At 53.5% G+C, this 17,222-nt stretch overlaps 1 protein-coding gene across 3 annotated transcripts in view; it reads right to left on the minus strand.

Moving 5' to 3' along the window:
- The window catches only part of RASA3 (RAS p21 protein activator 3), a 76,975-nt gene that overhangs the window by 34,573 nt on the left and 25,180 nt on the right, over positions 1 to 17,222 (minus strand). For all 3 annotated transcript variants that reach the window (XM_003131110.5, XM_021065987.1, XM_021065990.1), the window contains exons 2-3: positions 10,384 to 10,501; positions 487 to 590 (exon numbers count right to left, since the gene is read on the minus strand). In XM_003131110.5, coding sequence (XP_003131158.2) covers positions 487 to 590; positions 10,384 to 10,501 — 222 coding nt within the window. The remainder of the gene's footprint in view (positions 1 to 486; positions 591 to 10,383; positions 10,502 to 17,222) is intronic.

A 17,222-nucleotide genomic window follows, 5' to 3' on the forward strand; every position in this document is an offset into this window, starting at 1 on the left:
CAACACCTCCAAGAGCACCCCAACACCTCTGAGACCCCCAACACCTCCAAGAGCACCCCAACACCATCACAGCCCCCCATGGTCAAGTGCCAGGGCCAAAGACAGGCAAGGCTAGTATGATGGTCGAAGGGGCCCACAGGAGTCACTGTGGCAGATGCGGGGACCCCACTCTCGCCTTGAAGGACGGCTCTGAAGCCTTTGCAGACATGTCCCAGTGTCCCCACATGAGGCTGTGGGGTGTCATGCTGATGGGGTAGGGCCCAGGACGGCCAGCAAGAGCAGGTGGAAACGCTAGCGTGACTCGCTGGCTCAGACGGGTGCCTGAGAGAGACAGACGCCCGATTCCGTCAGAACAACACCCGTTCGGAAGAGGCAGAGAAATGAAAATACACAAGTAAATGTACGTTGCCTAGTGTAGACGTTCAGTATTTAAATGCACATACGCCACCACCATGAGGAAATGAGGAATGCAGCCGGGGAGCCTACCTATGATGGAGTCCCTCCGGAAGACGTCTCTGTCAAAGACGTAGAAGGACAGGTGACGGAAACTCCGCGGAATCTCGCAGTAGAAGTCTTCTCCATAGAAGGGGCTGCAGAGACAGGGCTGCGTTAGATCCAGCCGGGTGAAGGGCTGCTTCATGACTCAGCAGTGCCACTCTTAGTGGCACATAAGACACTGGCACATGGCAGAATTAACAAAGGTCACAGATCCACACGACTGCATTTCTGGTGGCCTGAGTTGCAGTCATACGGCCCCCATCAGAGGTGTCCACACATGGTCCCGTGAGAAAATGATGAAACCTCCAGAAAGTGACTCCCTCTCAAACACAAGTGCTTGAGGAGTCAGTCCCCCTCTTCCCAAGCACACGCACCATCCAGTTTGGGACCAGCTCAGCACGGCCCAGTCCACCCCCAAAGACCAGGCAGGGTTGGGAGGGTGTGTGGGCCCGACAGGAGCCCGTGGCCCTGGAGGGCCCAGTGGGAGGGAGGTGAGGTTGGATGACAGACAGGGAGGGAGTGGGACCTGGGGCCGCATCAGAGCTGCAGCTCAGGGCGCTGCTGTCAGAAACACCTAAGAGGTTCTGTGTGGTTTATTGGGCAGCCCGGGTCCAGAGCAGGAGCGGCGCTGTGCCACCCTGAGGCCCAGGCATGGAGAGGAGGAAGCCACCCCACCAGGTCATGTCCCAGGGGACAGACCTTGCAGGCCCTCGGGCACATGTCGTTCTTCCAGTGGCAGGTGTTGGCAGGACCGAGATGGGCCGCCACAGATGAGTCCTGACTCCAGCACCCACCCCTCGCCCGGCCCCATCCCAGAGGGACTGTTTGCACTCTTGGCTGCAAATCAGAATTACCTGCAGAGGTTTTTAGAAAACACACTGCCCAAAGAATCCTCTTGAGAGACAGTCACAGGACTGACACCTTCAAATCCACACCTGCCACCTGCCTGACACAGGGCTGTGACATCAGCCTGTTACAATGGGGGGCATGAATCTCAGCCCCAAGAGGAACGGGAGCACCAGGACAGAGCAGTCCGGCACCTGCACAGCACCCCCACAGGAGACAGCGGCTCCCAGGCCAGCGAGGGCACGACCCCTCACCTGCAGGCACCATCTCCCAGGGGACTGGACTCATCGGCCCCCAAACTTCGCAACGAAGGCATGGCTCTGCACAGAAAGCTGGTTCATAATTAGACTTACACATACATTTTTAGAACCTCCCTGTGTTTTTGCTCCTTCAAGACCTGAATTTTTTTGCTATAAAAAAGGACACTTCCATGAAAAGGAATGATCCCCTTCATTTTAACTAAAAACAAGAAGCTGCTTTTTCTTTTTCTTTCCTTTTCTTAGGGCCGCATCCACAGCATATAGAGGTTCCCAGGCTAGGGGTCTAATCGGAGCTACAGCTGCTGGCCTACACCACAGCCACAGCAACGCCAGATCCTTAACCCACCGAGCAAGGCCAGGGGTCGAACCCGCAACCTCATGGTTCCTAGTCAGATTTGTTAACCACTGAGCCACAATGGGAACTCCTGCTTTTTCTTTTTAAGAATGAAAACCTATTGAGGGTTTTAATTGTAACATCAATATTAGACCCACTAAGAAGCTAGAATGAAAAAGACAGAAATAACACGTTGGTGAGGATGTGGAGAAATCTGAATCCACATCCACTACTTGAGCGAATGTAAAATGGGGCCCTCACCTTCCTAAACGGCACACCCAGAGTAACCGCTGCGGCCCAACAACCCAGGCCCGGGTGTATGCCTCAGAGCGATGAAAACACACGTCCATGCAAAACTGTACCTGAAAGTTTCCAGGCGAAGCAACTCAAATGTCCATCAACAGGTGAGGGACACACAGACAGGACCCCTGACACACTGGTGCCGTCAGCCCCAGCAAGGACGGCCGCTCTGTCCCTCGCTACAACACCGGGTGGACCTTGAAATCGTGCTGCTCAGTGACAGAGGCCGACAAGAGGCCACACGGGGTGTGGTTCCATTTACATAGGGTGCCCAGAACAGGCTCATCTGGAGAGACAGGGCGCGAGGCAGCAGGTGCAGGAGCTGGGACCACACAGGGAACGGGCTTCCTTTTAGGGAGCAGAGGTGCTCTGAAGTTGACTGTGGGGATGGCACACAACTCTGAACATACTAAAACCCACGGAATGTACACATCACATGAGTCAACTACAAGGTACGTGATTATATCTAAATAAAGCTATTTTTCAAAAGCCAAAATTTTAAAAGTGACAAACAGAATTAGCATTCTATATCCTATTTGAGTTTTTTTCCCTCTAAAGATACATGGTACAGAACAAAACAAACACAGTAAAAATAGGGTTACATTATTTACCTGGATACACAGCCTGCTTTTTCCTTTAACATCAGGCTGTGGCCACTTCACAGGCACGCAGAGTTCAAAAGCACCCACGTCTGAGTGGCCACAACTGCAATCTCGGCCCTCCCAAATCTGGACAGAAATTCCTCCCTGATTTCAGAGCCCCGCACGGCCGTCCCGCTGCTCCCTCGGGGCAAATCCCTGTGGTACCTCTGGGATCCGGGGCCCCAGACCCTCCAGGAGGTGGGGGCCAAACTGCCATGGAGTCTCATCAACATTTACAAACTCTGCTAACCTGGTGACCAAAAAACCACTGCCTTCATTCAAAAAGTTTAAATTATCAGTGAGGCTGAATATCTGCCAGATGTTTCTAAGCACTTTTTGTTTCCTTTGTGTTGAAATGTCTTTGGTCCATATTCTATTAAGTGTCCATCTTTTCATAGTCTTCTCAAGTTCAGGGCACTAATCCACGGAGACCTTTTAAATTTGTGTTGCAAATTAAAAGACAGATCCCTGATGCGAGCTCCTGCCATGGACAGGCAGGTCAGCCCACCGCTTCCATCAGGAGCTGAGGGGACCCTGAACAGAGGCCAACATCAGCAGGGTGGTGGCACGGGCGTGCCCCCATGTGCCAGCAAGTGGCCAGACCCCAGCAGAGGCGGCCCGTGCAGTGTCTTCATAGGAGAAGAGCTGGAAGCGTGTTTCTAAGAGAAAAGGAAACGGTGGGCCTTGGGGAGCAGGGTAAAACAGGCTCTCCCTCTGGAGACTCCAAGGGGCCACACAGCCTGAGCCCCGGGTCTCTCTGCGCACAGGTTGGCAACAGACACAGGATTGTGCCAGCTTTTCCATAAAGGGGAAGCATGGCCAGAACACTGCCTGCCTTCAATACCACTGTCTGGCAGGAGAAAACCAGTACACGCAGCACGTCACCTCTGAGGCCGGCCGCAGCGACAAGCTCCCACGGGTGATTCCAGGGAGACGCTCCAGCACGGTTTCACAGCATCCGGCAAACCCTCGTTGGGAAAAGAGAAAAGCCCCTGACAAGGGAAGCTGCCCGCCCCTCCCTGCCTGAGCCCAGATGTCCCGGCAGGGCCCCTGGGACGGAAGAGTCACTTCCCAGCATCTGCACCCCCCCCCACTCCAGCCAGACACGAGGTTCGCTCCTGAGAAAAGGGCCTGGCCTTCCCCATGGTGTGCGGTGTCTGTTTCCCAATCCAGCAGGGCGGGGAGGGCAGGAGCTGCCCCATCCGGGGCGGGCGCTGGGCGGGGGGGGGGGGGCGGTGTCGCTCGTGGGAACCACGCTGTGCTCAAGGGCCAAGAGTCACGGATATGCCCCCGAGTAACTGCCGCCCAGCAGTTAGGGCCCAGAACAGGGACCGGGCCCATGCAGCGGCCCAGGAGGGCTGGGAGCCAAGCAGGCAGGGCCAGTTTCCAAGGGGTTCCGAAGGCTCGTGAGCCACTACCTAAAACCTGCGTTAAAAGCTCTGTGTTCACGGGACAAGAGCGGGGCGGGGGGGGGAGGGGGGGAAGAATCCCGCAGCTGTGGGTGCTCAGGGTCCCGTGATCCGCAGGCCACACCCAGCGCTGGGAAGGCCAGGCAACAGCAGATCCGGCAGATCCGAGACTCCTGTGGGTTCTCAGAGGCAGGAAAAGCGTTTTTGGTTTCTTCTAAGTCCTTCTCTCACTTCCTTTAAATGGTGATTTGAAAACTTTAAAATGCCTGAGCAACTCAGACCCTCAGCATCTGTGAGTCTGAATTACAAAAGCTTTTTCCTGAGCTCCACAGGGAGCCTCCTCTCACCCTGAGTTCTAGGTCCAGCCTGACTGTCTTCTTTCGGGGACAGGATGAAGAAACCCTGACTTGATCAGGGACCAGAGGGTGGAGTCAGCCCCCCCAACCCCAGGAGCAGGCTCTGAACTCAGATCAGTTTTCACAAACGCTGGGGAAGCAGCATCCCACCTGGACCCCACCTGGGCCAATGCGGCCCGCAGGATGAGGCCGGATCACCAGACACGAGGGGACCTGGGGCCCCGGCCCGCAGGCAGCTTGGCAGTGCCCTCTGGGTTGAGAAACGTGCTCCAGGAGCTTCAGATGCTGCCCCAGAAGCACCAAGACCCTGGCCAGACGTCTGTGCCTGAGCCTGAGCCAGCATGGGTGACCTACAGCCCGTGGGCCCCTCCCCAGGACCAACGGGGGAGCGTCCTCCCTGCCTGGGGCTCCCCGGGATGGGGGGCTCACCTAATCGAGATGGTGGAACTTCTGAGCCTGAGGCCTGCGTTTATATCAAAGAGACTTTTCTTGGCTTTGACTTGGGAAGTTAGAAAAGAGTGTTGGGAGAGAGGATCCCATTTGTACAGTCTCGTAATTTCAAAGTTGGTGTTTTCTAGTCAACAGCTTGGTTCTCATTAAAAACATCTGAGAAAATGAAGTCTTTCTTCCCAAACCACAGACTTCCTCTGGTCCCTTTCAGATTCTAACCCCAAACAGCTTCTCCCTCCTGAAGACTGCAGGGGCCTTTCTGGGCTTAGTCATTTCCACACAACAGCCCTATTTTCTGAACAATCTGCATCTCTCTGTGAACAGAAGGACCCTCTCAAGTCGTTGACCCACATGCTCCTTCTGACTCCACAGCGGAAGCTCCCACCCATCCGCTGGGAACAGCCTTTCATTTGGGAACGTTCTTGGCGAGAATGAAAGGATTGGAGAGTCTGTAATTACACCCAAATCGGTGAACATGACGATGGGCTGGCTGCTGCTTCATTCTGCTCTGGAAAGCAGTTATTTTACTAACATCTAAATTTTAAATTAAAAAAATTCAAGGAGTTCCCATCATGGCTCAGCGGTTAGAGAACCCGACTAGCATCCATGAGGACATGGGTTCGAGCCCTGGCCTCGCTCAGTGGGTTAAGGATCTGGCATTGCTGTGAGCTGTGCTATAGGTCGCAGATGTGGCTCTGATCCCGCATTGCTCTGGCTGTGGTGTAGGCCAGCGGCTATAGCTCTGATTCGACCCCTTAGCCTGCGAACCTCCACATGCTGCAGGTGCAGCCCTAAAAAGACAAAAAAAAAAAAAAAAAGAAAGAAAGAAAAGAAAAAATTCAGATGAAAGAAGTCATGGGCGCAATTTGTAACCCGCCTCATTGCTTGACAGACACATAAGCACCATAGGGCCAACTAACGGGAGGGGCTGAGATGGGGAGGCGGGATGGGCTGGCCGACACCACAGCCACAGCAATGCAGGGTCAGTCGGGTGGAGCATGAGGGAGACACAGGGCATGGGGGTCAGAGCCCAACGCCCTGACCACCTTCCCCTGGAGAAGGGCAGTAGGGATGTGTCCTCCGTCCTTCTTCACACCCCACCTGCACTTCACACTGACCGAAGACAGACCACGCTGGGCAGTGCCGACCCTCATTGCTGCGGGAGGGCCCCCTGGACTATGCCCCTCGGATGGGGTCAGGCCCCGGCAGGTCCTTCAGTGCAGAGATCAGGCCTAGGCCCTTTGTCTCCTACAGCGACTTTGCCAGAAGAATGACCAAGCCTCTCGGTGATGCAGAGCCTGGAGTCAGGCCATGACACAGGAGGGGAGAAGCCACTCTGAGCCTGAACACTGCCCACATGGTGGTCCATCTAGCGGGCAATGCCTGCCTTGTTTTCCAGGTGTGTCCCCCTCTTCTGCCCTCGCAGCTGCCATGTGAGTCTGGGTCTTGTGCCCCCAGACATGCCCGTCAAGGCCACAAGCTGCATTACTACTTTAATCCTGTGGCCTTCATGTGGCCCCTGGCCTGTGGACATCCTTCTACCCTCTGCGTCTCTAACTCTCTCTCTCACGTTTTCTATTTCTTGGTGTCTCTGGGGTGTATTCCAAATTTCCTTTCTAATCCACCAAATTTCCCTTCAGCCATGTCTAATCAGCTATTTAATTCATTTAGAGGTTTCCTCTAAATCCTTGCGGTCTTCATTTCTGGACATTCTACTTGGCTCTTTTACAAATTAGGTCAGGCTTTCCTTGTCAATCTTATTATTTTAAATCCACTCAACTTTGTTCGTGGACATTCTGCAAACTCTCCAGGTCTGATTCTGCTCTCTGCTGTTTCTCTTGGTAAACGCACATGATGCTTCTTTTCCGTGCTCTTTGTGCATTTTCTCCTCTGAGCTCAAGTTCCCTGGAATATTGTACCACAGAGTCCTGAGGCCCAGATCAAAGGACAGGATTGGATTTGCTTTTGACTGGCCACAGTTGCTTCAGCAGGCATTACAAAGTACTAATCCAGAACTGCATGAACCTACTGCATGAACTGTGAGTTTGGACACAGATGTCCTATGGATTCAGGCTACACACTCACAAGAGCCAGATTTTGGTTTCAAGTATTTAGCACGAAGTGGAGGTACAATTTTCCTTGCTAACCTCTTTTATGGAGCAGTTGTTTGCTTTTGCCCTTACATGGTAGAGTCGAGGTCTGGGGCTGACAGCTTGCCTCTGATCAGTGTGAATAAGGTTTTTGCCTCAATACTAAATGGCCACACACGCCCATATTTTTAAACCATTTTTAACTGAAGTATAGTTAGCTTACAATGCTGTGTTAGTTTTAGATATATAGCAAAGAGATTCACTTATACACACAAATGATTAAAATATGTACATATAAGTATTCTTTTTCAGATTCTTTTCCCATATAGGTTATCAGAGAATACTGAGTAGAGTTCCCTATATATAATTGTGTGAGTATGTTAATCCAAAACTCTTTATTTATCCCTCCTGCCCCACGTTTCCCTTTTGGTAACCATAGGTTTGTTTTCAAGGTCTGTGAGTCTGCTTCTCTTTTGTAAATAAGTTCATTTGTATCACTTTCTTAGATTACAGATAAAAGTGATATATCTGTGTTTGATTTACTTAGTATGATAATCTCTAGCTGCATCTCTGTTGCTGCAAATGGCATTATTTTGTTCTTTTTTATGTGTGTAATAAAATTTCATTGTGTGTGTGTACCTATCTCATCTTCATTATCCATTCCTCTATTGATGGACATCTAGGTTGATTCCATGTCTTGGCTGTTGTGAATAGCACTGCTATGAACACTAGGCACTACTGGGGTGCATGTAACATTTCCAGTTAGAGTTTTCACCTTTTCCAGATATATCTCCATGAGTGCGATTGCTGGATCACATGGTAGTTCTATATTTAGTTTTTAAAGGTACCTCTATACTATTCTCCACAGTGATTGTACCAATTTACATTCCCACCATTGTAGGAGGGCTCCCTTTTCTTCACATCCTCGCCAGCATTTATTATTTGTAGACTTTTTGATGATGGCCATTCTGACTAGAGTGAGGTGATACCTCATTGTAGTTTCGATTTGCATTTCTCTAATAATTATTAATATTGAGCATCTTTTCATGTGTCTGTTGGCCATCTATCTGTCGTCCTTGGAGAAACATCTATGTAGGTTTTCTGACCATTTTTTAATTGGGTTTTTCTTTTATATTAAGCTGTATGAGTTGTCCATATATTTTGGAAATTAATCCCTTGTCAGTTGCATTGTTTGCAAATACTTTCTCCAAATCCATAGGTTGTCTTTTCATTTTGTTGAGGCTTTCCTTTGCTATGCAAAAGCTTTTTTTTTTTCTGTCTTTTTGCCTTTTCTATGGCCGCTCCCACGGCATATGGGGGTTCCCAGGCTAGGGGTCTAATCGGAGCTGTAGCCACTGGCCTACACCACAGCTCACGGCAACGCTGGATCCTTAGCCCGCTGAGCAAGGCCAGGGATCGAACCTGCAACCTCATGGTTCCTAGTCAGATTTGTTAACTACTGCACCACGATGGGAACTCTGATATGCAAAAGCTTTTAAGTGTAATTAGTCTCATCTGTTTACTGTCCCATGTTTTCTAAACTCTTGGAATTATTTTGTGTAGGTTTGTCTCTTTCTTTGCTGTTAGTTTTAACTTTCTGCCTCTAGCACGCCTCTCCTTATCTGGCGTATGAGATGAGCGCTCAATAAATATTAATTGAGCTAAGGCATAAACTAACCTTTTAAAAACGAAGCTTACTGAATGTGTCTGTAGGAGAGCATGGACAGTCTGAGAAGGAGCTGGAAGCCCTGATGGGCTGGGGTATCACGTCAGTGTACACGCTGGAGTGAACTGGTGCCTCGAGACGCGGCTCCGAGGGCCGCCCCCATTCTGGCGGCATCGCAGGCGGCTGATTTCCCGGGAGAGGCGGTGCTACCCCAGCACCATTTTCGCTGGCTCTCCGCTCCCCTTCCCTGCTCCAGAAACGCAGGCTCTTGTGCCGCCACAACCAGAAATCAAGGTTTCCATTTCTAAACTTGTCAGAAATATTTTCAGATGGTCCCCATTTCTCGGCCTCAGCTGAAACAGAGGTTCGGAACCCCGGAGCTCCCACCCAGCAGGGAGGCAGAGACCGGCTTCCAATCCTCTAACATGAACCGTTTAAACACACAAAGGACTTTTCTCACAGTCAGCCAACGGACGTAACCCTTGCAGGTGACAATGGCCTTGTCACCACCAACCTCAAAGCCACAACTGGCCCCTGACAAACTCCTCAGTCTTCTCGTTTTCCTTCAACAGATGACCTCGGAGAACCTGGGTGTGAACTAAGACCACCGACAACTCGGTCGTGGCTGCCCCGCCAGCGCCAGTGGCAACGGTGCCGACAAAGAAGGGACATGTCCCCACATTTGGGGGCAGAAGAGCTGAACCGTTTCTCAGTGTTAAATTCTTCAGTCACCAGAACGTGTTGTTGGCTCCCACTCAGAGGCGGGAATATTCAAGGATGTAATTCATCTGCTAAAAATGTTCTCAAGCTCAAAATAGCTCTTTGGATGGACCCACACAACCCACAACACTGGGCCCAAGGGCTGGGCGCTGTCTGCACACGCTCCAGAGCCACTCACACGCCTGGGGCCCCCGCTCCCAGACTCCACCCACTAGTCCCCGCCCACACCGGGGTAACTGCTGTGACCGTAGGGTGCCACCACTTCCTCCCCCAGGGTGCGGTCCAGGGCTGGTGGGAACCGCAGAGGGTGCCCCGCCCTACACATCCTGGGGACATCTGTACCTTACCAGGCTCTCAGTGACTCTCACCCAAGCTGAAGCCAAGAATGCTGAAGCATTTCTCAATCTTAAGACCTATGAGATGCTGCCCCTCTCACCCAACCCCTCTCTCTCTCAAAGTCTGTCCCCATGTGCTCTCTGGGTCTCTGAGCTCCAGGTACAGTTCCTCCAGCCCCTCCTGGGCGCCTCTTTAGAAAGAGAAAGACGGTAAAGGTCTCCCCAAATATTTACCCTCTCGGAATCCCTGACTTGGACACTTTGGCGCCTACACACTTGTCCCTCCCGCATGTCTCGGTGGACCAGAGTACGCAGTGCTCTGTCCCTTCCTGCTCTGTGCTGGGTGCTCAGGGACCAGAGCCCAGCTGCTGTTGCCCCATCCACTGCGCCTCACTCAGGAGCGGGGGATGGACAGCCTGGGGGACAGTCTCCAGGTGGCAGGCCAGCCAGCACCAAGAAAAGCAGCAGCAGGCATTACCAGAGTGACTTCTCCACGATTTTGGTCCTGAAAACCTCCTCTTGGTCCAGGTTCACGGTGCAGTAACAGTCTCGCATCTTGTTTGGCCCTGGGTACGTGGGAAGATTTTTGGCTTCACCTGGAAAACAAATTAAATATGTCATCCGTTTATCACAGAATTATCCAGTGTCCTTGCTGATCACAGACACCTTGCCCAGTAACAGGTTTATTTTACAGCAGTGCACCAGCCCGCTTCTGTTCACTCCTGGGCTCCTCCTAAGGCTTTGGTTCTCTTGCCCCCACAAGTCCATGTTGATGAGAGAACCATCTGTACTATTGAAACACAAGGTAACCTACACATTAACCTCTAAAACAAACGGATAAGAGAAGGAAGCCATTGGCCTAGGAATTACAGATTATTTGTTGTCTTTTACCCACATTAGTCCCTTTAATAATTGTAACATTTAACTTTCAGTCAGATACATAAAAATTAAGATGCATCCCCTAACCAGCTCCAAGGGTATAGCTCCTCGGCCCTCCCAGTTGCCGTGAAGCCCTTCAGCTGGCAACACTGAAACTCTGCACCCACCAAACATCGGCTCCCCATTTCCTCTTCCCCCAGCCCCTGGCCCCCCCTTCCAGCTTCTGCATCTATGAATCTGACAACTCCAGGAAGCTCGTAGAAGCTCGTAGAAGGGGGCTCACAGGCACCTGCGGCCCGCAGCACAGGGTCTTCAAGCCGCAGCCACACCAGCCAGGATCCCTGTCCTCTTTAAGCGAACATTTTTCTCTACACTCCCCCCTGCCCCTCTGTATTTTGAACTTCATTTGATAGTATTAGGTCCAAGTTGGGGCCCTCTGAAAGAGAAGGCCTCTGTTTCTTTGATGTGTGAACTGGGACCGAGTAGCCAGTGAGAGACTCCAGGAAGGATGCGCTGCTGTGGGCCGGCTTCTCCGCCACGGCCACCGAGGGGTCAAGGGAGGCACCGTAGGGCAGCTGGCCCGTGAAGCACCCTGGATGCCAGGACGCCTGCCTTGACCCTGGGTCTGTCTGGAGACTCCCTCAACCCAAAGCTGGGAGCAAGCATAGGCTGCAGGTCCATGGCCTTCAACCTGGAGGAGAAGCCCCCTCCCTGGAAGGGAGGAACGAACTCCGGCCTCCCACAGCCTCCGCCCCCACCCGGGCCCCGCAGCCACCGGCTCAGCACCCACCAGCCCAGCCCAGGCACAGCCGACACCTGTTAATACCACCCAGGGCCAGACTCCTCCTCTGGTTAAAACTGAAGGAAAAACAGTAACAGAAAGCAAAGCAGACCCAGAGCAGAACTTCCTCAGAACGCAGCGCCCAGCACAGCCACACCTACCACCCATACACACACGCTCACACCGCACCCGGTGAAAGATGTGCAAGCTTCACTCACAACCTCCAGAGGCAGAGAGGAGCTCGATTTCTTCAAGCCTCTCTTTCTAACTTTTCATTAACGCCATCACCTGGAACCCTGAGCAGACAAGTTAGCGCGAGTCTTTCAGTCACCGGAGGGGTGGTCTCCGTGCCAGTGAATCTTACTTCGGATGCACTGAGTAGAGTCCCTAACAGGACCAGCTGCCACCTCCTGCCCACACGAGTGAAACACCAGGCCTGCCCTGGGGACCTCGGCTTCTCCACCGTCAAAGCAGAGCACACTGTCCTCTAAGCCCTGGCCCCGGAACTTCTCCCCAGGAACCATCCAGGACCACCAATGACTCTCAGCTGGAGAAGAAAAAGGAATAATGGATGTGCCCAGCATCGCCTCTGACACAAACGGGAGTAAAACAGCAATGACACAGCGCTGGAGCAGCCGGCCCTGTTTCTAGGCACACGGGCCAGGCTGCTGTCCCCAACCCTCGGTCAGGGTGACTGCAGCCTGGAAGAGCCAGATACACAGGCAGCAGGGGCTCCAGCTTGACGGGGAGAGGGGAGAGCCACGTGCGGACACTGCACCTCCCGGAGGGGGCGGGGTGGTCCCCGTGGCACCGCTAGGTTCAGCCCTGATGAGGAAGCCCACTGCCCTCGAGGGGCAGCCACACCATCCACACCCCAAGTGGGTTGTCGGAGGTGGAACCAGCCCGGTCACATGGCAGCCAGTCACCTCCAGGAACCTGACCTGGTTTGTTGCTCTTACGGCCTCAGTGGACCAGGCGGCCGGGGATTGGGGGAGCAGCATGAGGCTGATGGCTCTCACAGCCAGCCATGAGTCTGGGACTTCAAATCTACCTCGTCCACACAGTTTGGGAATTTGTTCTTTCCTACAAAGTGTGCTGGTTTTCAACTCAACTACTGGCACACCCTGTAAGTAACGCCTGAACAGGTGTGCGAGCCCAGCACTCTGGAGAGCAACCCCCGGCACCCAGGGGCCCCCGTGCACAGGGGCGGGACCCAGGGATCACATCCTGGCACGCCGTCTTCATGCAGGCCCCTGGTCACTCCAGACACTTGATGGATCTACACATTCTGGTAGACGATACAGCTCATTGTAACGACACAGAAGATCAGCTTCGTCATTAAAACAGTCTATTTTCTTGAACAGATTTTTGACTGCCTTGCTACTGTATGTTAGCACTTGATACTAAATAGAACAAAAGTCTGTAAAACAAGATGAGGCTGCATTTCTGAATCAAGTCACAAGCAGCCTCCTTATTGCACTGATCAGAGGTCAGGGAGGTGGCCAGACCCTGCAGAACATGGCGACATCAAGGGCGTGATACAGGAACACTCACATGCATTTCCTCCAACTTCCAAAAGGAACAGGTAACAACATAAAAGACAAGAATAAAATAAGGCTGTGAAAGTGGAAAGTCAACGTTTAACATGTGATGGTTAGGAAAGTTACACGTATTGAGCCCCAAAAGGAGTGGCCCAATGACCCACTGGGCTGAGCTTCCTAGCAGCAAAGGTGCAAATGGGAATACGGCAGAACATGTAACTCTCATAATTTACCTAAAAATGAAACACACCAGACCTCCACAAGCAAACACCATGAAAAGCGGGACCAGCATGTCTTCAGAGAAGACTTGGCAACAGATGCATAAACATGCTCAGGGGCCATTTATTCTCTGTCCCCTGCTGGGGGGTGGGGAGGGGTGACGACCCACTGGGGGATGCGCTCAGCAGGAAGGGGCGCCAACGGGCCTTGGGCTCTGTGCCAAGGACTTCAAGCACCAGGAGTCCCGGGGAAGAGCCGCCGAGGCCCCACTGTGCAGGGACCGAGAGGCATGGAGACCTCCGCCACCCCCAGGAGCCCCCTGCCCTCTGCTCACTCACCCACCCTCCCGGCCCGGGACCTAGCTGCTGTGACTGGTCTCCTTTCTTCTCCGCGCCCAGCACCCCAGCAGCACCCGGCAGGTATTCGTTCTAGCGAGTAAGGGAGAGGCCACCACGTGCTGACACTCACCAAGTGACAGCAAGGCAGTCAAAGTGCCCTCTGCTCCTCTGACTAAGGGGGGGACTCCAGCCTCCCTCCCTCTGGTCTGGGTGGCCTCAGGGCCCTGACTGACCAGCAGGGACTGCAGGACTTTCAGGGGGAGGGCACAGCCCTGAGCGTCTACCCTCGTCTCCTCCAGATACCCTCTGTGTTCACAGCTAGCAGGCCAGACCCAAGGCCACCGCTGGAGGGACCAATACGGGTGCCGGCCTGACCTCCCACTGCCTGGGTGGGGGCCATGCCATGTGCACGCAGGGCAGCCCACACATAGGCCGACTGCCACAGCTCCAGCCAGGCCTCGCATCCAGCCAAACTGCTGCTGAACCCCAATCCCTGCCCCACTATTGGGAGACAAAACGACAGAGGCATCCTAGGCCTCTGGGGCAGCCACACCCAGACCACACCGTGTGGTCAGTCTCAGACCCTCACGAGGCTCCAGGTGGAGCTGCCCCTCCAGCCCAGCCCCTCTACGTACACAGCAATGAGCTGAGCACCCAGGAGACTCCAGGCCCCCAGGTGGGGTACCCTGCCCTGTGCACTTGCTGCATTTTGACTCTGACCCAAAGTACCCCTGACTAGAGAAGAATAACAAAGTGGCACAGCTGTGCAGCCAGGGGACAGCCCGGGATCTAAAGGACCATCACCTGCTGGGTGAGTACAGCCGGGGCCAAGCCCCTCCCTGTCCCTACCATCAGCCTCATTAGCAGGGAGCCGCCCAGCCACCGGGGACCTTCCTGTCCTCCCATCACCAGCCTCACGCTTCTCCTAGAAAAAGCCTGGGACACCTGCTTCTCGTTGGTCAGGAACCTTCTGAGCGTCTTTCCCAGTGGGCCACCAGCACTGTCATAATGTACACACAGATCCCTGACCCAGTGCGAGGCCCTGGCGCGGTGACTGAGGGCCACCCTGGGCTGGCACTGAACTTCAGGTCTCAGCCGGGGGCTGTTGGCCAAAGGCACTACACTCCCAACACAACAGTTCTGAAATTCTGGATTAGATGAAGCCATTGAAAAACAGTGACTTCAGGAGTTCCCACTGTGGCTCAACGGTAACGAACCCGACTAGTATCCATGAGGTCTCGGGTTCAGTCCCTGGCCTCGTTCAGTAGGTTAAGGACCTGGCATTGCTGTGAACTGTGGTGTAGGTTGTAGATGCAGCTCAGATCCCGTGTTGCTGTGGTCATGGAGTAGGCTGGCAGCTGCAGCTCTGATTCCACCCCAAGTCTGGGAACCTCCATATGCCTGGGTGTTGGCCCTAAGAAGACTAAATAAATAAAAAAATAGTGACTTCACTTTTTTCCAATCAAGAACTCCCACTACTTTTGAAAACTCAAAAAACCAGTCATGCTGGGCCACTTGCCCTCGTAATGGTCACCAGCTCAGGACAGCCTCTCTCAGGGGCACCTGCCTGCCCTCCTCATGGGCTGTGAGCGTCAGCATCTATCACTCTGAACAAGAAATGCCACTGCCCCTAAGGCTTCATGGAAGCATCGCCAAAGGACAAACGCCAGGTCCCCAGCCACAGGTGGGTCTGCTCTACCCCAGCGGATGGCTCGCCCTTTGCAGCCCCAGGCTGTCGGCCCAGACACAGCGTCCGCCTCCCCCCACGGTGTAGGCTCCAGTTCACCTCTGTCAACGCGCACTTCGGGCTGGATTGTGTGTGGGCCACGGGGCAGGGGGGAGGTAATTCAGGGCACAGATCTGTGGCTCCCCTGCAATTACAAAACGCAGGGTGGCACTGCCCACCCAGCTGCCCGGCTGTGCTCCCACCTCAGGGGCTGCAGAGCAGTCTCCACCGGAGCCCGCCCGGCTTCCGCATGGCTGAAAAGGAGAGACTGCACAGGGCAGGTGTGCCCACCTCCCCACCCTGGCTGTCCCCTCAGCCCTGTCATGCAGATGCTCCCTGAAGAGCTCAGTGGGACCCCTCTGCTTGAACTGTGGGCCGGGGGCACGGGTGTGGAGGTGGGGGTTGGAACCTAAAGCAGAGTTTAGGTTTCTGGACAAGAGACAAAGCTTAAGGCACTAAGAGTGCCAGGTGGAAAATCATCCACTTCTCCATTCTCAGACTGAGTCTCTGGACGACAGCACACCCTAGCATCATTTAGCTCTTCCATCGGAACTGAATTCTACCTCTTCCGCACCTTTTCAACACACAAAACATGAGCTAACTCTGCTTTCACTTAGACTGCGCGAGAAAAGCATGCTCCGCTCTCTTGCGCTTCTCCAGTTAAGCTGGAAACGAAAACGGAGCTCCGGGCAGTAACTCCATCCTGGAATAAAAGCTGTAAAACTGAGTCAAGGGAAAAAGAAACCACTCATTCCCTTTGATTCTAGAATGTTGTGTTTAATGGGTACTTCTGATTCCTTGGAAAATGAAATTTTGTGTCTCTGTTTGTGAATTACTTCTTCACCTAATGCTGCACTGCTATCTAAGGGCTGCTAAGACCAGAAGAGAGTAAGGGGCATTCATTGCTGCCACCTCAATGCTGGGGACACATGAAAGCCACCTCTGAAGGGGTGAGGAGAAAGGGCCCACTCCCAGCCAGGGCTCCCTCCTGGGCGTTGGGGCTGGGCGGGAGGAGGACCATGTGACGTCACACAGTCCACGGGCCTGGTGAGCGGTGTGGACGACAGCAGGTGGGTCAGCACTGCTCCTGGGTGACTGCTCCCTGCCCTGATGAGCCGTGCCTGCGCTCGGCCTCCGAGACCCGTCCCTTGAGCTGCCCCACTCCCCCTTGGTGCCTGCACAGTGACCTTCTCTGGCGCCTCGGTCTCTCCCGTGTGTGAACCCCTCAAAGAAAGGAGCCAAGTCTGAACAACCCCGAATTCTCCTGAGAAGCATGGCCTCGCCCCACGCCCCAGCAGAACTGCCCACGTTGGCGACACAACACCTCACTCGAGAGCCAGATTGCCCAGCGGGCCCGCGTGTGGCCAGGGCATGCTCAGCCATGGCACCTCACAGGGTGGCTGCCCAAAGGAGACTCTCCTCGGCCTCCGGAGCAGACACGGAGGAGAGAGCCTGTGTCCACTTCTGGAGGAAACCAGAGGTTCCAGAAGCCTGATCTACATCAGGCATGGTGGACAGAGATGAAAACATTCTGTTTTTGTAGATGTCCTTTAAATTTTGCTTTCGTTGCTCAGTAATAACAGGTTAGTGGTGCCTGGTAGAAAATTCCCACTTGAGGAACCCAAGATCAAACGTTATGATTCTCTTACAGCCCCCAGCCCTGCCAGGGACCCACTCTCCAGAAACAGCCGCTTACTATTTTCCATTCCTTAGTTCTTTGAGCAAGCACCATACATTTAAATAGCAGCCTCACTGTTCTGTCTCAGTGCATCAATTTAAAACCATCTGTCAACTCCCTGCTATGAAAGATGAGGAATTTAGGCTCATAAACCC

This window comes from Sus scrofa, chromosome 11 (assembly GCF_000003025.6).
Source record: "Sus scrofa isolate TJ Tabasco breed Duroc chromosome 11, Sscrofa11.1, whole genome shotgun sequence".
NCBI classification, from domain to species: domain Eukaryota; kingdom Metazoa; phylum Chordata; class Mammalia; order Artiodactyla; family Suidae; genus Sus; species Sus scrofa.